Here is a 22,531-nt window from a genome sequence, read left to right on the forward strand (position 1 = left end):
ATACCTAGTCTCAGAGCATCTAAGTGTGTGAATTAATCAACAGATTAATAATAAATGTCAGTACCCAATTTCAACAATGGGTAGAACATCCAGAGAGAACATCAGTGAGGAAACAGAAGACAAGAAACACTGCAGACCAAATGGACCTGGCAGACACACACACAGCGTTCCACACACAGCAGCAGAACACACATTCTTCTCAAGTTCATGGGACATTCCCAGGACAGATCCCATGTGAGATCACAAAACAAGTCTTAACAAATTTAAGATGATGAAATATCATTTATCCTTTCCAACCACAATGGAATGAAACTAGAAATAACAGCAGAAAGCTGTGAAGTTCACAGATGTATGGCAATTAAACAACATGCTACCAAGCAACCAGTGAGTCAAATAAGAAAAGAGAAATTACAAAGTATCTCAAGACAAATAAGAACAAAAACACAACAATGTATGGGAGCAAAGCAGTATTCAGAGGGAAGTTCATAAAGATAAATGCCTGCATTAAAAAAGAAGAGAGATCTCAGAATGAAAATCCTAACTACACATCAAGGAATTAGAACAAGGAGGGCAGAGTAAACCCAAAGTCAGCAGAAGGCAGGAAGTAATAAAATAGCAGTGAATCCAGGGTGAGGCAGAAACAGGTGGAACTTAGCTGGTGTTGCACAAATGATCTTAATGTCACAGGGATGACATGCTCCTCCTTCTCTATTGTTTTGATATCCTCCTCTTTTTGTTAGGGCAAAATGGAATATGTCTTTGAATTGGATGTTTCAGGGAAAGTGGAAGATGTGGTGGAGACACTGCTTCAGGTAAGCCAGTGACTTAGCCACTCCCTGGAAGGAGAACCCTGAAGCAAACTGAGGCAGAAACCTTTTTAAAAAAACATTTTATGTTTCCCTATGATCCAAACCGTAATCTCTTTTCTATCTACCTGGCAGATTTACTTGAATATGTAGAATTTGCAAACTGTCTATTAGGAAGTAGCGATACATACACACAAAATAATCTGGGCTATCACCAAGTGACAGAATAATTAGTGTTTTTTGTTGCTTCTAAAGAAATACTCTATCCCATCCGAGAAAAAAAATGATCATGTGTGTTTATGATATTGTAGCTTCACAGAGCATCTTGCCTTGACAAACTGGGTGACCAAACTGCCATGGTAAGTGTTCCTATTGGTATCTTTGTAAATTACCTGTGTTGACATGTTACTCATAAGTACTTAACATTCATAATTTTTAATGGGTCTTTTCTCATAGATAACGGCTATCTTGCAGTCACGTTTGGCTAGGACATCATTTGACAAAAACAGGTATGTTTTTAATCATCTTGTTTCCTGATTAGAAAGGACGTTAGATGACAATGACAACATCAGTTTATAGTTATTCTTTTTTTTTTTCCATTGGTAAATATGGTATATTTTGAACAAAGTCTAGCTATTAAACTTTGGCTCAAAATGTCAGTGGTGATGGCATTGATCTTTTCTTAGGTTTTGCTGTATTATCTTTTTTGTCTAATATGAATGTTGCCACTTTAGTTATTCTTTATGGTGAAAAATTTGGGTTATTATTTCAAAAGTATTGACTTGTCTTCCTCAGTCGTGGACATACTCAGTGAGGCCATCGTCTTCTGTAGGCCTCACTGAGTATGTCCAAGACTGATGTTGTCATTGTCATCTCACCCCAAACCTGCCCACCCAAGGGGATGCACCAGCCTCAGATGAGGAGGAATTTGGGGGCTCCCTCCACTCTTCACACTTAACCTGTCAGTTAGCTGTCTTCATTTATGCTCCCTGATCTCTCCAGTACGTCCACTGTTTTCATCCTGTGATTGCCCCTGTTCAGGCCACCCTGACTACCACCCCAGCACCACCACAGCTCCTAGTCCATCTGCCTGACTCAAGTCTTCCCTCTTCCATTTGTCCCCTTCCCTGGACCTAACGTCCTTTTAAACGATGCTGTTTCTGAAGCACTTATTTAACCATACAACCTGCCTGCTTAGAGTTCTGTAAGATTCTCCAGGCCTTCAGGATGAGTCTGAACACCTCACTGTGGGCACAACCTTTAAGGGCCAGTTTTTTTCCTGCTCCTAGTAGCTGATTGCTCTTGAGTTCTGTGCCCCAGCTGTTTGTATTATGTGTGGTTCCTGTTGTCCTGTGGATTCTTACCTCCGAGCCCTTGCTTAGAACATACACACTCCTCTTTTACACATAGCTATCTGCCTTTCTGATTTCAGCTTAGATATCGGTTCTTCTAGAAAGTCTTTCTTGACCCCTCAAGTTACTTTAAGTACTTTTTTATAGTATCCCATGGGGACCTAGGGAGAGTACATACACTCTTACAGTTCTATTAGTTTTTTCATTGATTTTCTTAGCTTTATTAATTAAAAAAAATGTATTTCAGTAAGAAATGACACTTTTGTATTATCCTGTTTTCTTCCTTGTTTCTTGCCTTATATTAAGTAAATTTGAGCTGTATGTCTATATATTCCTCTCTGAAACCACTGTGTCAATTACTCTAGACTCATGGTGATATAAGACCCCATATCCTGTTTTCCCAGTTTAACTTATGTCTTCACTAGTCTTAATCTTATTCACTTTGGTATAAATTTAAAATCAGCTTGTCACTTTCCATAAAAGAAAGCTTTGGACTTTGCTTGTGACTGCAGAGAATCTATAGTCTTCTACTAAGTCTTCTTTAAAATCTTCTCTAGGGGCTGGGGATATAGCTCAGTTGGTAGAGTGCTTGCCTTGCATGCAGAAGGCCCTGGGTTCAATCTCCAGCATGGCCACAAAAAAAATTAAATAAATAAAATCTTCTCTATAATCTTTCCTGTCTGTTGTTACATTTATTCCAAAAACTTCAGACTTTTGATGGTATTATAAATGGTTATGTTATTAAAATTTTCATTTCCTGTTTGTTGTGGATAGATGGGATGCAATAGATTTTTGTGTGTTCATCTTTTCATCAACCCTGCTAAACTCCACAATCAATTTCATTAACTGTAGATTCTTTATATGTATAAAATGTTATCTATGAATTTCTTGTAGTCTCCATTAGCATTTTTATTTTAGACTTTTGCATTCATAAGCATTCATTCTTTGGACAGAGGAGAAAGTGTTGGTGGAACAGTTTAATTTATGGGATTATTATGTTCTAGGCTTTTGCTAGAAGTCCATGTTTATAAATGAGATTAGTTTGTAATATTCTATTATGCTGCTGTCTTTGTGAAATTTGGGAATCAGAATGATCCTCACCTTTGCCCCTGCATTTTAATGTGTTAAAGAACTTGCCAGTAAAGCTATCTGGGCAGCAGTCCTATTTTCATGTTTATGTTTGCTTCTTTTTCCTTTATGCTCTACAGTATTAATTTTCTTTTCACTTTTGTAGTGGCAGGATCTATTAGGTAACTGGATTGCCAAAGGAAGAATAATTTTCATTTTAGAAAGGAAAGGAATAATAATAAGAATCACCTTCCCCTGACCTACTTAGTATGTCATTTTTCTAAGTAGTGATTTAGACTGCAATTCTGTCCCTCTAAATTATATTCCATTACTTATAAAGAAATTTACTTATTTTGGTGCTGGGGATTGAACCCAGGGCATATGCATTCTAAGTATGTGCTCTGTCACTGAGTTAGACCCTCCAGCCCCAGGAGATTTATTTTCAACCCAGATTTTTTAAGCAGTGCCCTAAAATATGGCAAATTTGGTTGTTTTCATACTAAATTTAAATTCATAAAGCGAAGAGTAGAGTTTTTCTTAATATTAGTTCTTTTTAGATTTATGACACTAGAGTGTATTCGACATTTTTTTGATTATATATTTTAGCAGTGGGTAGTAGAGAGGTCATTTTGTACTTTCTTTATTAAAATAGATCCAAACACAAATATACTTTGAAATAACATTGAAGTAAGTATAATTATGTGGTCATAGCCTGTTAAAGTATAGCGTGAGTAAATGTCATTTGTGTCAAAATGTTTTTTATGACTATAAAAATAGGTCTGAACCACACAAAAATAAAAAATTATATGAAGGTAAGAATAGTTTCAAGACCAGTTTATTTTGGGAAGAGTATGGGTTCATCTAAGGGTGGCATTATTTATCCACCTCCCTTCTGAGACACATAATCTCTTTTTAAAATATTTTTAGTTGTAATAATTTTATTTATGTTTTTTTAATGTGGTGCTGAAGTTTGAACCCAGTACTTCACACATGCTAGGCAAGTGCTCTATCACTGAGCCACAACTCCAGACCCATAATCTCTTTTTAAGAAATCAAGCTTTCATTATATCATGTAAAAGAATGTCAACTTTATTTTAGTAGCCAATTTATATTACCACTTTCTTATGTTAAATGTAGTGGTTAGACAAATGTCATACAAAGTCATGCTGTAGATTAACCTAGAACATTGATCAATTTCTGACTTTTTTTTAACTTTTCAGATTCCAAAGTGTTTCTGAAAAGCTACACATGGAATGCAAAGCAGAAATGGTGACACCTCTGGTGACGAATCCTGGACATGTGTGCATCACAGACACCAACCTGTATTTTCAGCCTCTCAACGGGTACCCGGTATGTAGACCACAGGATTAGTGCAGAGCTGCCTCCATTTTTAAACTTGACTTTTTGGGGAGTTTGACTTCACAATTACAGTGTCCTCACATTTTGGTGAGAGTCAAAATCACCTGCCTGCCACCCCTATTTTATAGGTTCCCTATATAGTCCTGGAACACAGTCACCAAAGTTTAAGCTCCTTCAATCTATTTTCAGTCATTCTAGAGTTTCTTGATTTTCGTGTTGTAGAAAGAAACCCTCCCCCTCCTGATTTTAGGGTCAATGGAGAGTTCTACCTTTCTATTAGAAAGCACTGCCAGAAGAGACCAAGGAAATACACTACCATTAATGAGAAATGGGTTTTTCCTATATATTCACTTATGTATATGAATATGAGGGTATTTCTTGTTTCTTCTTAATCACAAACACAGCAGATCTGAATGTTTCTTAAAGAAGCACTATGAACCTGCTCTCTTGGCTAGTGTGGAGGGGCATATTGAGATGCTGCTTTGGGGGCTCCTTCTGTGATCTTTGAAACAATCTTCTTTTTCACAAGGACATTAGACTCACTAGGCCAGAAAGGAAACTCAGATTTCTTCACTAAAATTTGTAGAGTTGTTGTTTCTAACAAACAAATAAATAAATAAGTAGAGTTGTTATTTCCATAGAACTGGCTTCTTTTTGGAATGGTTCATTAGAAGCCCTAACACTCTCTGGCAGTGCAATTTAAAGAACTGAGAATGTTTTCTGCCATAGAAACCAACACCATGAAAATCCTCCAGACTGATTGGGGCTGGGAATATGGCTCAAGCGTGTGGCCCGGGTTCGATCCTCAGCACCACATACAAACAAAGATGTTGTATCTGCCGATAACTAAAAAATAAATATTAAAATTGTCTCTTTCTCTCTCTCTCCTCTCTCACTCTCTCTTTAAAAAAAAAAAAATCCTCCAGACTGATCATGACAGGACACTAAAACAGTTCCTCATGTTTTAGTCAAGGATAGTGCTATACCAACTTCATCCACTAGGTGGTGGGGCACACTTGCCTGGTTCTCCAGTAGATGGTGCACATGTCTGGAATGACATTCTCTTAAAAGTGAAATGAATTGGCTTGCTGACTACCACTACGTTTGTTTGAGTTTAAAACTTTCAGAAAAGCGTCTAACTATGTGCCACAGTTTCAGAATCTGTAGTATGAGCCCTTACTCCTTTATAAATCTATGGGCCAGGATCCTTTACCTGACTTGGGGTCTTTGAGGCATTTGACTCAATTGTAATATATACATATTGTAGTAATTTAATATACTTAATTGTTAAAGAGATATAAAACAGGATTCTTTAAAAAAAAAAAAAGATGTATGTCAGTATATCTGCGAAAAGATAGCAAAATTCCTGAGTTGTTATCTATACTAGTCCTTTAATATCCTATATCATCCAACAATTTTGCAATTATCTTAAAAATAGCTGACTACATTGTTACTTGGGGTTACTGACATGGCCAAGGTCATGAAGATAGTGAAAAATAGCAGAACAGAATGTAAAATCAGATAAACTTGTTCCAAGTTCACTTGCAACACATTGGAGAAGCAAGATTTGGCTTGTTTTTGTTTTTCCCACCCTTTCCTGATACTAAAGAACAACTTCTAATTGCGTTTGAATGGTAATGTTTGAGATGGTCTTTCTACTTTTTAAAGAAACCCGTGGTCCAGATAACACTGCAAGACGTCCGCCGCATTTACAAAAGAAGGCATGGACTCATGCCTTTGGTGAGTTTGAGTGTAATTCTGTTTCTTGGTGGATGATTGTCAGACTTTCAGTTTAGCTGGTGGCTTATTGACTTACAGTCCCTAGAGATGCCTGAAAAGTACAAGCATGTTATGTTGTAAGCAAGGACTCTAATTCTTGATTCTCTTTCTTTTGGATAAGCTAGAAATCAACAAAAGAATAGCTCCTTTCTGTAAACAAGAGGTTCCCTTACAGAAATGTTTCTTTTGTTCCAAGATCTGGAGGGCTAGAGTACCCTTAAGTTTCTCACCCCTGAGTTCTCAGAGTTTCTGGGCTCAGGCTAAAATAACGGATGCAGACCTAATCCAGCACTCCTCCTTGCCCCTATTTACTGCAGCTCATTCTCAAAGTAGAATTTGGAAGATATTATGAGGGTAACTCTTCAGTAGAACTGTGGTATAGTCATAGTTAACTTATATCACCTCAACCTTTGGGTTTGGTGACAGAAATAGACAAAATAACCATTTGAATCATACGGGCTGAACTGTGGAACCAACCTAGATGCCCTTCATTAGATGAGTGAATAAAGAAAATGTGGTATATATACGCAATGGAATATTACTCAGCATTAAAAGAGAATAGAGTCATGGTATTTTCAGGTAAATGGATGGAGTTGGAGAATATAATGCTAAATGAAGTAAGCCAATCCTAGAAAACCAAAGGTCAACTGTTTTCTCTGATATAAGGATGCTGATTCACAATGGGGATGGGGGGCAGCATGGGATGAATAGATGAACTCTGGATAGGGCAAAGGGAAGGGAGGGGGTAAGGGAATAAGAAAGGCATTGGAAATGAGATGATATGGACTCATTACCCTAAGTACATGTATGAAGACACAAATGGTATGACTCTACATTGCGTACAACCAGAGATATGAAAAATTGTGCTCTATATGTATAATATGAATTGAAATGAATTCTGCTATCATATATAATGAATTAGAATAAATTTTTAAAAAATAAAATAAATCATATGGGCTGTTCTTCCCATAATTCCCCTGAAAAGCAAATGTGCATATTTCTGTTTATCTTACTTACCTTAGAAACCAGTCTTTACTGAAAGTTTTGATATTACATCAATATATAGTTATTTTTTTCCTCCTTGGAAGATTAACCATTGACTTGATTACAAAACTATTTGTGGATTTTTTACTCCAGTTTTTTGTCTTCAAATTGTGAAATATAATCATCTTCCTGCCTGCTTTACATACTGAATACTACTTTACACTGCATTTCCAGTGCTAATAGAGAATTGGGGAAACAGATACTGTTAAAAATCTACTCCTTTGGGTATAGAGGATCAGTCAGATAGAAAAGAAATAAACATTAAGTGCTTTCTTTGCCATTTGTTATGATAATCTCTGTGAGGTGGATGATCTCATATTTTACAAATAAAGAAATTGAGACTTATTAAAGAGTTAACTTTCTAACTTCCTAGCTAGTAAATCGAGAATTCCTACCCTAAATCACTTTGTCGGCACAATATTTATGAAGCTCACAGTTTTCTGAAAATTATTTATTAATTGAATGGGTTACTCAATTACCACTTTGTTAGATATATATAATTACTTAATTTATAAGAGAAAGCTAAACATATGTGTCTGAAAAGTTCTTGAATGCATGGATAAGCTAATTTTGAATTTCAAAGTAATAAGTTCACAAAAGGTATTATCCATGCAAACATTCAACACCAAAGAGGATTTTATGGTTTACTTGAAATGCATGTGCTGTTCCCAGGAAGTTTATAAATACATCATAAACAAATATAAAGATATATCTATATTCTTGAGTCAGATTATAGGTAGAAAACAGGAATACAAGCCATAAAAATCAAGAATACAGATATGTAACTGAACAGTTTTTGTAATTAGGCACTTACTCTGGGATTGCAAGATGAGCATGATGCCATTTGTTCTACTCTTTTTGTTCTGAATTACAGGGCCTGGAAGTATTTTGCACAGAAGACAATCTGTGTTCTGACATCTACCTGAAATTCTATGAGTCTCAAGATCGAGATGACCTCTATTTTTACATTGCCACATACCTAGGTTTGCTGTTCACCCTTTATTGTGTCTGTTCATGCAGAAGTGGTTTAACTCCTCAGGAGCTGGGATAGCACCGAGGAGGAGAAAGATGCTCTGTCTAGAACCACCTCTCCATGGTGCTACTTACTTCTCATCAGTAACTATAGTTGTCAAAATAGTATCTTAAAACTGAGGGACATATGCATTCATTTTGGTAATAGTTCATTCCACTTGTATATTTTGAAAAATCTTGATAAATATATTTAAATGTTTTTACTATTTTAATGACCTCCAACTTGAATAGATTATAATGAATCCACTGAAGTATTTTTGTATTCAGTCGTGTCTAATGGTAGTTTATGAACACCAGGACTAAATTTCTTAATATGAGACAGTGAGGGATCCAGTTGTATGACTGTGATCACTGATTTGATCTTAATCACAGGCTGTAAAACTACACAGAAGGATCACATAGATCTTCTGATATAGCACCCTTGAACTAGAAATCACTTTTTATTAATAACAATTGGTCAATCTTTATTGAATTTTCCTACCATTGCCAGAGAGAATACCTGTATTTTTCTTGTCGAGCGTATGCTTTTTTTTTAAAAAATAAATTGTTTGACTGACTTAAACTATTCTTATTTACAAAGTTGCCAGATTAACATAATGGAATGATTTTTAAAATGTTGGGGTTTGACTAATATTATCTTATTTTGTTTGTTCTTCTAGTGTATAGTGTACCCATTTATGAGATACATAATAAAGTACATTTTCCCTTACAAATTAAATTTTTCCCTCAAGGAGTGATAGTTTACATACAAAAAGGAATATATATTATTTTACATTAAGTTTATAATTATATTTTTCATTTATTGAACTCTTTAAGTGAAACTAATGCATGTCTATAGCTTTGCTACAAATTTGCTTTCATCTTTTTGTTTCTGATTTATTTTATTTTTCTAATTGTAATAAAATTACAACAAAAAACTCATCTTCCCTGGTGAGTCCTAAAATCTCAAGTCAAAAACCTTATCCTGAACTAAAACATCTGTCTTCTTTCAAGCTGTCAGTTCCTTTGAGTTTTTTTCCCAAAGATTGTACTTTTTCAAGAGTGGCAAAAGGGGATAGGGACAGTTTGATTTTTGAAGCCAATTCTTAATAGCTGATTGGAAAAGATATTTGTTAAAAACAAATATGAATATTGAATTAACATGTATTCAGTTGCTTGATGCATCCAGTAAAAAATTGAAAGCAGAATTTTCTGAACAAAATGAAAACTACTTGAAGGACAATTGGTTCAGTCCACACTCTGAGAGTAAAGTTCTTATTGGTATGTGTTGCCTGTGACTCCAGGGTGCCTCTCTGATTCTTCCAATTTGAGAATTGGTCCTCTTACCAAACAATTTTTTTCTTCTTTAACAGTTTCTTTTATTTTTCTTAGTCCTCACGTGCATGATATGTAATTGTTGACAAATTAACATTAGTATACCTCTTCCAAATCTAAAAGAAAACTAAAGGATAGTTTTGTTCTAATTCCATAAAAGTGAAGATAATAAACCTTCACAAATGGCCATTAGTTTTAAAAATGCACTAGAACTAAGCACATTTGGAATGATTTTTTTTTATTTATTTATAAATATCTCTTGCCATGTAATATTTATATATTTGCTCTGTAATTTTATATTTGTTTAGATCACATTATATTTTGGTGGTTAGATAGTAATTCAATATATTTAATAATTTACCCTCCTGGATCTTAGAGGTATCCATATTTAGTTGAGCTACTTCTTTGGAAAACACATCAACAACCTACTTTTCTTTTCTCAAAACATAAATTTTAGGGGCTGGGGATATGGCTCAGTTGGTAGAGTGCTTGCCTTGCATGCATAAGACCCTGGGTTCAATCCTCAGCACCACAAAAATATGTATGTTTTACAACTTTGTGGAAGGGTCTACATTTTAAGCATCTAGGTTTTACATACTAAGTAAACACTAGCCAGCCATTTGCAGGGTTTGTGACAGCTCCGGGCCTTCTCCTTCTTCAGAGCACCACGTTGCAGAACACACTGCTGAGAGCTACATGTTGCAGTGGCAGCGGGGGCACCTTTCCAACTACCAGTACCTCCTCCATCTCAACAACCTGGCTGACCGCAGCTGCAATGACCTCTCCCAGTATCCCGTGTTTCCATGGGTAATAAGTGATTATTACAGCTCAGAATTAGGTAAATGCCGTGTATGGGTTTTGACGGAGCTGAGTTGGAAGTGATCATCTTAATAGTTTTTAAAGGAGAAAATTAATTCTACTTTAGAATCATGATATCATACATGAGCAAATTAGAGCTCATTACGACTTTATTACTAAACATCATCAGTTTCTGTTCCAAGATACTGGATAAGTGTTCCATAAATCATATAAATGTTTCTATGTTTTCTCCACCAAACCTCTTGAAGGAGACACAGAAAATAATGTGCATAATTTTTATCTGGTGTTTATGTTGTTTTCTGTAATTACCAAGTTTTGAAATATTTAAGCTTCTCATTGAAAATCATGACTCAGTTTATCATATTATTTTAAAATTCATTTTGACCATGGTGACTACCAAAAGAAATTTAACTATTCATCATAGAATATTTAATCAAAGAAGGAAATAAAAATCATCTATACTTGTATTACTGAGAGATAACCATTTTAATTTTGTGGTCTATGTACTTTTCTTTGCTCCCTCAAATTATTAAAAATGTGATCATATTATAATTGTATTATGTAATATTTATAATTATATATTGTGAACAATTAGTTCCTTTTGACAGTTCACTGAATTGAACCTTTGTGATTGAAGGAAATAATAGATTTTCTAGGAATATGAGAATTTATCTCTCTCATAATATTCAGGTCCCTAGTTTTCAATTATGTTAATATCAAAGAATAATAATATTCACTGTCATCCAAACATAGAAAATAAGTCTTGGTAAAAGAATTACTTTTTTTGGGCTGGGGATGTGGCTCAAGCGGTAGTGTGCTCGCCTGGCATGCGTGCGGCCCGGGTTTGAACCTCAGCACCAAATACAAACAAAGATGTTGTGTCCGCCGATAACTGAAAAATAAATATTAAAATTCTCTCTCTCTCTCTCCCCCTCTCTCACTCTCTCTTTAAAAAAAAAAAAAAAGAATTACTTTTTAAGTTATTTAATTTTTTTCTTGTCTTAAATTGGAGTACAGTTCTTTTGTTTTTAACCAGAAATCCTTTTTTAAAAAATCAATTTCATTTATTTTTGTCAAATTAAAACTATTACTCTTACATGGATATTGCTAACCTTTTCATTGTAGCTATATAAATAAAATTAATTTAGGGATTTATATCAACTGCTTTAAAAAACTGTTATAGAAATAAAATGTGAATTTGAATCAGTTCAGTGATATAATGGCATAAGCTGAAGTTATTTATTTTTATCTACAGATTTGTCAAATCCAGCAACCTTTCGGGATCTTAGTAAGCCAGTGGGAGCCTTGAATAAGGAACGGCTGGAGAGACTGCTGGTACTGGATGGGGGGATGCTTGGTTTCTAAGAGATATCATGAGCCACAGCCTATGTTTCCACAGCCACTGAAATTCATTTCTCCCAGTCTTTGGGAGGTGTACCAGGAGTGACTCACTGACACTGTCTAATAGGTTTTCTCACCTCCTCCCCACCATGAGTGCTCACCATTTGTATTTTTGATCTATAATTTAGGAAGTAGGAGGGTGACCTGTTTAAGGTTTACCAAATATTTTCATGAAGGCATTCAACGGTAAATGGCACAAGGGATGCGTGAAATCAGTTCTATTTCATCTAGCCTCAATGCTATTACCACAAAGCCAAGAAAACCAAAATTCTTGTGATAGGAATGCCATTGGTCACATTGTTCCTTCTCTCTTCTGTTTTTCCTTAGAGGGAAATTAAGGAATGTAGTGTATCCACACCCATGATCTCTTAGGCTTTTACCTAAGTAAAAGTTACTACTTTGTAACCAACACTAAGCACTAATTTTTTTTCCTGTATCATAGATTCGATATGAGGAAATGCCTGAGCCAAAGTTCATGTATGGAAGTCACTACTCTTCCCCAGGTTATGTGCTCTTTTATCTTGTTAGAATTGGTAAGAATCTTCAGCAATATTCTCAGTTACATCTTATTTTTCTTCCTGAAATGATTCTATGATCCGACTTAACCTGATTTTTTTTTTCTCTAGCACCAGAATATATGCTGTGCCTACAGAATGGAAGATTTGATAATGCAGATAGAATGTTCAACAGGTTTGATATCAATGCCTCCCCATCTTTAACACTCTGAGTACATAAACACAGTATGTTTCCTTTAAAATACTAAAAAGGGCTGGGGTTATGGCTGAGTGGTAAAGCACTTGCCTAGCATGTGTGTGGCACTGGATTCAATTCTCAGCACCACATATAAATAAATAAATAAAATAAAGGTCCATCAATGTCTAAAGAACTATTTTAAAAAATAGTAGATATAAACAAAAATGTAAATATAAAAAATCACTACTTGTAGCTTTTCCTTTTAGGCTTTTTCAAAACATATATATGTGTGCATGAATGTGTGTATAAATGAGAGTGCATATTTTAAATATAGATTTTTCTCCTGCCTTTTATAGCCAAATATTAGATCTTGACATTTTGCCCATCATTAGCTATTCTTCAAAACAGTGATTTTTAAAATTATTATATCACATTCTAACATGTCATAAATTATTTCAACTTTCTCTGTTGGGCATTTCGATCATTTCCAACATTTTATTATTCTTAATTCTATAAATTGATTATAACTTAATGAGAGAGAGAGAGAGAGAATGTGTGTGTGTGTGTGTGTGTGTGGTGTATGTGTGTGTGTGTACACATATATATTCGGTAATATTTCCTTTAAATAAATTGAAAGATAAAGATGGAAATACCCAGTATCACCAAAAAAAAAAAAAAAAACAGAAAAAAGAAAAAGGAAGTAAAGTTTTCGTGGAATCCCACCACACTGAGATGAGATAATCATTATCATTGTTAATATTTTAGTTTATGTCTATACACATACTTTTTTTCTGTTTTTTTTTTTTATAGTTTTAGATGGTCAGCATACGTTTATGTGTTTAGTTTTTTATGGGGTGCTAAGGATTGAACTCAGTGCCTCGTACAGGCTAGGCAAGCGTTCTGCCACTGAGCTACAGCCCCAAGCCAATACACATACTTTTAAAAAATGAGCTGTTAAAACAGTATGCTGATATTTTAATGTCTGGGCACCTTGAATGAGGCCATGTGTGTGTGTGCTGTCTAATGATGTAGACTTGAACTCTAAACTCATCCCTTTGTGACCCCCAGAGAAGTTACATGAGCCCCTGAGCCCCATTTGTCTCTTTCATTGAAGGGGAATACTTACTCATGTGAATATTGAGAACTCTGAGTGAATGAGAAAAATGAGTTAGTATAGGTAAAGAGTACAACAGTAGTGGGTGCATAGGAAGGACTGCTGTTGGTATATTTCTGTAGCTCAGATTTAACATGAGATTTTTTTTCCATATTTAGTATTGCAGAAACCTGGAAAAACTGTTTGGATGGTGCAACAGATTTTAAAGAGGTAACCAGTTAACACTGAGGATTCTCAGGGCTTGTGGTTTCTAACTGCATTAAAAAAAAATGTTACTGTTTTCTTTTCTTCCCCTGGAACTTTCAGTTGATTCCAGAATTCTATGGTGATGATGTCAGCTTTTTAGTCAATAGTCTGAAGTTGGATTTGGGGAAGAGACAAGGAGGACAGATGGTTGATGATGTAGAACTTCCCCTGTGGGCCTCAAGTGAGTACCTTCGTGCACATACTGTGTTATGTACATTTTTTACTGGATAGTACAATTTTAGTGTCATTATTTTCTTGCTTAAATTTTTTAAAATAACAATATTATTCTATAAATAAGTCAATATCATTAGTCTGTTCCAAACCAGAAGTATTCTGAGTCTATGATATAAAAGCATTCATATATATTTGAGAGACATAAGGTTGGAAAAACAATTTTTACCATTCCCCACCCCCCAAAAAATGTTCATTTCATGTGGAGGGAAAATCTCATTAAGAAATATGCACTTCTTATGTATCCTAGAAGCTTAATCTGCATAGGGACAGACAAAAGAAATGAGAGTGAATATAATGGAGTCTGTGTCAGGTTTTGATTGAGTCTGATCTGCTAGGTCCCAAGGACTTTCTCCAGAAGAGCAAGGAGGCACTGGAAAGCAATTATGTATCAGAGCATCTCCATGAATGGATTGATCTAATATTTGGCTACAAGCAAAAAGGGAGTGATGCTGTTGGGGCCCGTAATGGTATGATGTTATGTTCATTGAACTTTCAATTAGGGTTTAGTAGTGAGGAACGCAAACAAACAAACAAAAAAATTAGGTTAGAGCAATCAAACATTTCTTTAGCAGAAGCATCTTCCTATCAGAAAATACTGCTCACTGGCTCCGTGACCCTGGGTTAGATACAGAGTAACCAAGGACACAGGGCTTTTGCCTAAACAACAACTGCTGCACCATGGTCTCAGTGTTTCAGGACCCCTTGTGATTACCAAAACCGGTGGATGCTCAAGAGTCCCTTATGTAAAATGGTGTTGTGTTTGCATATAACCTACATTAAATCACCTCTCTAGTTTACTTATAACACCAAATACAATGTAAATGCTGTGTAAATAGCTATTATACTGTATTGTTTAGAGAATAATGAAAGAAAAAACCTGTACCTGTTTCGTATAGATGCAGTTCTTTTTTTCAAATATATGCAGTTGGTTGAATGCACAGATGTGAAATCCACAGATACAGAGGGCTGACTGTACTCTCCATCCCATTTAAAAATTACTAAAAATTGGATAGAACAGTGACCTCAATTATTATGAAAGGCCCCAGAGTTTCTTTTTAATTAAACAGAAAAAAAATAGCGACAGTATACCTCCTCTTCAGCTTCTGTGCTGATCTGCCTCCACTTTTCTGTGTCAGTAATAAAAAAATAAAGCTAGAAATTCAGACCTCATTGCTCATGGCAGTGCAGAGTCAGACCAATACTCTGACTCAAGCTTCCCTTAAGGAGAAAATAATGCTGACCAAGATCCACTGAGATAACAAGTCAACTAATCAGCCAATTAGATTTTTGTTCTTCAACAGATAATAATTCTAGTTAATATTTACTCAGTTTATAGTAGAATGTTTTGCAAAGTGGAAAATCAATGTCTTTGAATATAGTTTTAAATTGTTAGGTTGGTTGTTTAGATTCTGAACAGGGTGAATATGATACCTAAATAGTGCAGCTTTCAATAGTGTTTACATCTCTCTTTCAGTATTTCATCCCCTGACCTATGAAGGAGGAGTTGACTTGAACAGGTACTTAAATATCTGTAAAGCATTTCTATATGAGTTATAAAATATCTCTATCTGAATTACTAATGTAGTTATTTGAGAGTGTTAAGATGTGGAAATTTTAAGATAAATTCTATCTTGTCTTCCCATTATATTAGTTATAAAATAATCTAAAAGTCTGTAATGAGGCTTAGGTAGTCCTGGCCCATAGTTGCTATTATTATTTGAGGGTTAATCTCTCCTGTTGATCTACATTATTTGAAACATGTGCTTTCAGGGAACTTGAACCTGGTGGTTTACTGCATTATTTGTGTTCTGTCCTAAAGCATTGAGGATCCTGATGAGAAAGTAGCCATGCTAACCCAAATCTTGGAATTTGGGCAGACACCAAAACAACTGTTTGTGACACCACATCCTCGAAGGATCACCCCCAAGTTTAAAAGTTTGTCCCAGACCTCCAGTTATAATGCTCCTATAGTAGATTCCCCAGGTAAGTTTTATAAAAAGAACGTGAGCACCTTCTATTTCTCCTTTCTGTTTGAGACGTTTCTGAAGATTCTGAAGAGGAGATGAACTGCTTAGAGATGTTTCTCAGAGGCTGGAGGTACAGCTCAGTGGTAGAGCATTTGCTCAGCATGGAAGGCCTTGGTTTAATCCTCAGTACTGAGAGGAAGAGGGAGAAGGAGATATTTTCCTTCTCTCCTGTTTTTTTGTTTTGCTTTGTTTTTAACTGTTAAAACTTTGAGATGAACACTTTTATTTTCTGGTACTTTGAGTGAGACTTGGCTGTATTTTGTGTTGTGGGTCCCTTTCTTTTCTGTTTTACAAGTTAGTGTTCAATGCTGAGCAATTCACGTATTCTTTATATATATATATATATATATATATATATATATATATATATATATATATGTTGTAGATGTACGCAATACCTTTATTTTGTTTTTTGTATATATTTATATATTTATTTTTATTTTTATATTATGTTTTTATATTTATATATAATGTATATTATATATATATATATTATTTTAGTTGTAGATGGACTCAATATCTTTATTTTGTTTATTTTTTATGTGGTGCTGAGGATCAAACCTAGTGCCTCTTGCATGCGAGGCAAGTGCTCTACCACTGAGCCTCAACCCCAGCCCAATTCACATATTCATACGTAGAACCCAGGCCCTGGCTGCTGTAGCAGTCACTGTCTACCTTGCTCTTTCCCCAAAATGGCTTCCTCCATCTCTGATTCTTTACCAAACCCACATACAAATCTTAAATTCAAACTGTTCTGTTTTCTTCCTTTTTTCTTATTTAACTTTTGACAAACAGTTATAGAGTATTCTACCCAGATGCTAGGTGCTAAAATGAACTGGAACCATTTTTCACACTTGATATTTGGAAAGGAAGGAGAACCACCACTGTACCTTTACTCAGTTATGTGTTTTTTTATCTGACATCAGAGAACCTCAGCCTATAGCCCCAAAGGAGGAGCTAGCTGTGTGGTACCATGGCACCTTGGCAGCAAATTCACAGCATATCTTTTTGTCCCCAATTCTGTCTATTCCAAGCAAATCCAGGCTTTTCAGGCTCATGGTCTCAAGCCTGGGGGAATAGCTTATAGAAGTTACTTGACCCAGGGGTAGCTCAGTGCACTTCTTTAAGACTTACTGTATGTTTCACAAGGTTAAGTCATAAAAGACCGTAGGATTATCTTGTGATGCTGTTTCATCCTGTGCTCTGCTTAGTCACCAGCTACAACCACAGTCATGTGATTGCTTTAAGTGCCAGCATTTCTTAAAGCAGAAGTGAAAGCATTTCTTTTATCCTATCTCTTGTATTGATTTCTTCCCTCCTCTTCCACTTCAAAAACAAAACAAAACTTCGGCATTCTTAGGCAGTGGCCAGGTTTTTGCAAAGATTGCTGATAAGGAAATGGTTACTCAGTCTTATATTTCTTGAAATTCGTGATCAGTAGGCACATAAAAGCTTTGCAAACTTTGGGAATACTATAGTACTCAGATATCTCTTCATTTTTCTCTACATAATTTCTTTCCTCATCTAACATGGCCTAATATCTAACAAGTACATTTGACAGCAGTTACAATTGGGGAGGGGGCATGTTTTGTTTTCTTGGTTGTTTAATTTTCATAGATAATACCACAAATAGGATGAAGTTGTCTGTTGGTAATTTAGTTGACTCAGCAATGATTTAATGTAGTCTCTCCAGGTGAAGAGTCTTTTGAAGACCTAACCGAAGAAAGCAAAACACTGGCCTGGAATAACATCACCAAACTGCAGTTACATGAGCAATATAAAATCCACAAAGAGTAAGGATATCTCCATGCTTCTCTGTAGCCTATAGTTTTTGCAAAAGTTAAAACTTTCATAGGATTGAGCTGTTTTAAGCTGAGTTGGGGCGGGGTGGGGGGAGTTTTCTTTCAATGTTGTCTTGATTGCTTTTTATCCCCGCCCCTCCCCCCCATGTCTACAGTGATCTGTCACCTAAAGTCAATGTAGCAAGTGAAAAGTTTGGCACAAAATGACATATGTTGGTCCCCTCGACTCATGCTGCCATTGCTGCCATCTGTCCTTCTATAACATGAGTTCAGTTCTGCAGACGAGAAATGGTCTTCTACCTCTCAGACTGAACACACCACCCCTATAATCATTGATGGTCTGAAGTTAACTATATTTCACTGCACAGTCGTGAAATGTTTTTTTGCAAAAAAAAGTGGGATGCCACCCATTATGCGAATTTTTTATTATGATTATTATGCTGGTATTCCTTAAAATCCTGTCTTTGACACAGGATTAGGATGCAAATATGTGTTAATGTGTGACCATGATTATATGGTGAAATACTGGGAGAAGCATGGTCTTTCTTCCTCAAGTGTTGAGTTTACTGATAATATGGGGGAAATGCATCTTTTAAAAATATGATAAATATTAGTGTATACACAGAGAACATTGCAAAGATCACATGAAGTTTTTAAATCATACCTGTACTTCAAAGAAACTGGGCTTGCTTTGGATACAGGGGAGATGTGTGTGTTCCCTCTCCTCTCTGTAAAGGGTGTTCCTTGTCCTTCTGTAGGAAGGCTTGAGAAGCACTGACCTAGCCTGGCCAACTTGATTACAGGAGCCCAGGGTCCTGCTACATGGTCATCAACAGCCTGACAGTTTCATGATTGCATATGCCATTGCTCATGGGTGGACCTGGACATGCTGTATGCCTGGCTTAAGGTGCATGACTCTAAACCAGAGTACAGCATTCTGAAAAGAAATAACTAGTTCTACCCTGTTCATTATTTTAACAATGGTGTATCTTTTCTCAGCTTTTCCAAATAGCATGTATATAGAAAGGGATTTTGTAATCCAGGACAACAAAGACATGAATAAACCCATAGTGTTCATTCATATGATGTTTAATGACTCTTGAATGTCCTCTAGGAGGACATGCTAGAACCAGATGATTGTGTCATGCTTGACAGACCAGATGCCAGAGAAATTGGATTTGGAAATGACACAGTGAGGTGGTTATAAAAAGGAGGTTCAGTTATCTTGGTGATGGTCAAATAAGGTAGGATTGAAGGAAAAGCATTTTCCAGTTGTCAAAAATTGTCAGAAGCACATTCAGCATTGACCCTGGCTATGTGGAAAGCTAAGAGTGGGAATGTTTTCTGGCCACAAGGAATCATCAAAGCAAAGGCAGATGTTGCCAAACTGTGATCTGTTAATGGCAGTTATATGCTAGACAGATCCAGCAGACAAAGTACAAAGAAAAAATTAAGTAACTAGGTGAAAGTTAAGGACTTGGAGCACAGCAGATGTCTGAGTACATGGCTGATAATAATTTATAAAACTTTGTTTTTAAATAGGGCAGTCACGGGGATAGCAGTCTCATGCAACGGGTCTTCAGTCTTTACAACATCACAAGGTAAGTTTTCCTACCCAAAAAGAGGTTTAAGTTGACTCAGAGCATCCACATTTCTTATCGCCTGGTTGAGTACTTTACTTGCGAACACTGCCTCCCCATAAAATAGATTAAAGCAATTTGTTTGTAATATATTATGTAAAATGTCATTGTAGTTTGCCAAACACAAAGTAAAGTGCCTTTCTGTTGCTAAGGTTTCCTGGCATAAAGATATAGGCCAGAGTTTCTTACCCATGTCGGTGTCTGGTTGAGATCTTTACCACCTGCCATGGCAAGGTGTGGGGTCTGCTTGCTGGCTGTACGAGAACCCAGAGTGGGATGGCAGAGACTTCTCAAGAGCTGTGCCAGACGCATGTGCGCTAGCATGTGCAGCGCAGCTTTCCTGTTGCATTTCTCAGTCTTGTCATGCAGGATTTCTCTCTCTCTCTCTCTCTCTCTCTCTCTCTCTCTCTCTCTCTCTCTCTCTTTATTGTAGGATTTAGCTTGAAATTGAATCCATGTATAGCTAATGTGACTGTACCATGTCAGAATTCTGAAAACCCCTGACATGATTACTTGATAAGATTTACAGCTGTGTTTCAACAATACATTAGAATTTGGCCATCTTGATCTTAAATAACAAAATGGATTTCTTGCTGTGCATTTCTTTGTTTCCCTGGTAGTCTGTGTAATTATATAATCAATCAAAGGATGTCCTGTCCCACTTATGTTCAGAACCTGAATTGGCACTCTGGAAAATATGGAGGTAAAAGGGGTAATGCTTCAGCTGTTCTTCTTCAGTGATAAGAAAACCAATTCTGAAAAATTCAGTAGGTATTTTTAATGAGGCCACGTGTTCTTTATTAATAATAGATTATGTTTTTCATCCATTAACAAATGATATCCAGGGTGAGGATATAGCTCAGTTGGTAGAGTCCTTGCTTCACATGCACAAGGCCCTGGGTTCAATCCCCAGCACCACCAAAAAAAAAAAAAAAAAGAAATGATATCCAACTAAACACTTCTAGGTACATCAGTACTCTCAGTACTCCCAGATTCCGTTTCCATGCTTTATCATCTGTAACATTTCATTACCTTCTCTCTAAATATAGTCTCAGATTTTATAAAACAGAATTTCCTACAAAACATGGAAAATATTGATACTGTAGAGCCTAGGGACCATCACATGCAGGACCCACACTGGCCACATCAGGGTCCTGAGATGGTGCTCTGGTAGAGGGAAGCAGTCCATGATTTGCCAGCATTTCCACCTGCTGAATTTGCCAACATTGTAGCACTGGAGAGAAGGCTCTCTTCCTGAAGCCAGTGCTGTCAGCTGGTTCTGTCTGGCATGGTTTGTTAAATTCTTCAGCTCACTGTACTTGCATGACCCTGTGAACCCTGGTTTTATAAAGAGTATCAGCCTTCAAATCTCAGGCTTATTAAGCATTATATCACTTCTTTATGGATTTGCCTAATAAAGCAAGAGTTTTTAAGTTTTGTTGTTGTTGTTGTTGTTTCTTATCATGTTTAAACTTTCATGATGTGTGGTACTGATTTGTATGCATTCTGGTGGTCACCCCAACTTTACAATTCTTCCTCAGCTATGCAGTATGTTTTGGTATGTGGGTATTCAGAGTTACAACCTGCGATCAGCTCTTAATGCAGGCTTTAACCTGATCATCTCTGGTACAGGAAACAAATCTGTTCAAAAACATCTTTACACTCCCGACTGGCTTAGGGTATTCTGTAGGATGTGCCAAATTAGCTTTGTTCAATAATTTGCGGTGGGGCTGGGGATGTGGCTCAAGCGGTAGCATGCTCGCCTGGCATGCGTGCGGCCCGGGTTCGATCCTCAGCACCACATACAAACAAAAGATATTGTGTCAACCGATAAATAAAAAATAAATATTAAAGAAAATGTGGTGAACATTCACAGCTGCCTAATAGGATCAAAAGCAAGGTCGGGAAGATTTATCAGCATTGATCATACCTCCCAAGGAAAAGTTCAAGCAGTAGTGTGTTCGTTCTTTTGTTTTCATTTTCAAGTTAATGCTGAAGAATGTCTTATTATTTTAATGTTAAGATCCCTGTCGCCGTCTCTTCAACTTCAACTTGCCTCAGTTGCCAGGCTTTATTGCCTACATCATGCTGAAATGTCAACAGTGTACTATGTTTATACTGGTTTCTGGGATTTAAGTTGGTTTCCTCATCATGGAGTTCTAGACTGTAGAATCTTCATGTGGATGAGGCCTTAGATCATCCAGCCCTATCTACACCCAGTCCCTTGGAATTACATACTCTTTGGCCTCCAGGAATTAGAAGGGCAGCACTCATAGGCCATCTGTAACGGGTAGGAAATCTTTCTTACATGTCTGCTTTCTCATTATTACCTTAGATTCCACCTTGAAGATGTTTTCTAAAGAATCCAAAATGCTTCAAAGAAGTATATCATTTTCAAATATGGTGAGTTCATTTTTTCAGTTTTATGATGGAAATTCATGTAGTAGTTTGCTTTATACACATACATAATGATATTTAATCTTGATCAAAACAACTGAGTTTATTCCTGTGTGGCATCCACAGAATACCTTGGTTGGCTTCAATTTAAATTTTTTTTCAGGTTGTCTCTTTCTCCTACTATTGTGATTTCCTTTTCAGGCTGAAAGTCTTGAAAAAAGACTCAGTAGAATTTGCTTTACTAAATCTTTTATTTTTAACTGCCAGAATAAATGTTTATGTGCTACTTATGTATTTCTGAATTGGTAGAATACCCAATGCAACAAGAACAATTCTTCTAAAATTAGAACACATTTTTAATGTAAATTATCCAAAACATTTTGGAATTCCCTGAAGAATTTTGG

The 22,531-nt window shown here is 36.1% G+C and overlaps 1 protein-coding gene across 6 annotated transcripts in view; it reads left to right on the forward strand.

The window, feature by feature from the left end:
- Nsmaf (neutral sphingomyelinase activation associated factor) overlaps positions 1–22,531 on the forward strand; it is a 55,518-nt gene that overhangs the window by 27,545 nt on the left and 5,442 nt on the right. For 3 of the 6 annotated variants that reach the window (XR_013088951.1, XM_076836332.1, XM_076836329.1), the window contains exons 7-24: positions 741–812; positions 1,118–1,165; positions 1,263–1,315; positions 4,447–4,576; positions 6,254–6,325; positions 8,283–8,391; positions 10,416–10,592; positions 11,829–11,908; positions 12,417–12,507; positions 12,601–12,664; positions 13,940–13,991; positions 14,088–14,208; positions 14,597–14,728; positions 15,736–15,778; positions 16,081–16,244; positions 17,973–18,081; positions 19,633–19,691; positions 22,066–22,133. Coding sequence is in view for 5 of the 6 variants with exons in the window: in XM_076836332.1 (XP_076692447.1) it covers positions 741–812; positions 1,118–1,165; positions 1,263–1,315; positions 4,447–4,576; positions 6,254–6,325; positions 8,283–8,391; positions 10,416–10,592; positions 11,829–11,908; positions 12,417–12,507; positions 12,601–12,664; positions 13,940–13,991; positions 14,088–14,208; positions 14,597–14,728; positions 15,736–15,778; positions 16,081–16,244; positions 17,973–18,081; positions 19,633–19,691; positions 22,066–22,133 (1,644 nt within the window). In the remaining variant the exon portion in view is untranslated. Of the gene's footprint in view, positions 1–740; positions 813–1,117; positions 1,166–1,262; positions 1,316–4,446; positions 4,577–6,253; positions 6,326–8,282; positions 8,392–10,415; positions 10,593–11,828; positions 11,909–12,416; positions 12,508–12,600; positions 12,665–13,939; positions 13,992–14,087; positions 14,209–14,596; positions 14,729–15,735; positions 15,779–16,080; positions 16,245–17,972; positions 18,082–19,632; positions 19,692–22,065; positions 22,134–22,531 lie in introns of those variants that run through there. The other 3 variants (XM_076836333.1, XM_076836330.1, XM_076836334.1) reach the window with 2 other exon arrangements.

Source organism: Callospermophilus lateralis, chromosome 16, assembly GCF_048772815.1.
Source record: "Callospermophilus lateralis isolate mCalLat2 chromosome 16, mCalLat2.hap1, whole genome shotgun sequence".
Classification (NCBI taxonomy): Eukaryota; Metazoa; Chordata; class Mammalia; order Rodentia; family Sciuridae; genus Callospermophilus; species Callospermophilus lateralis.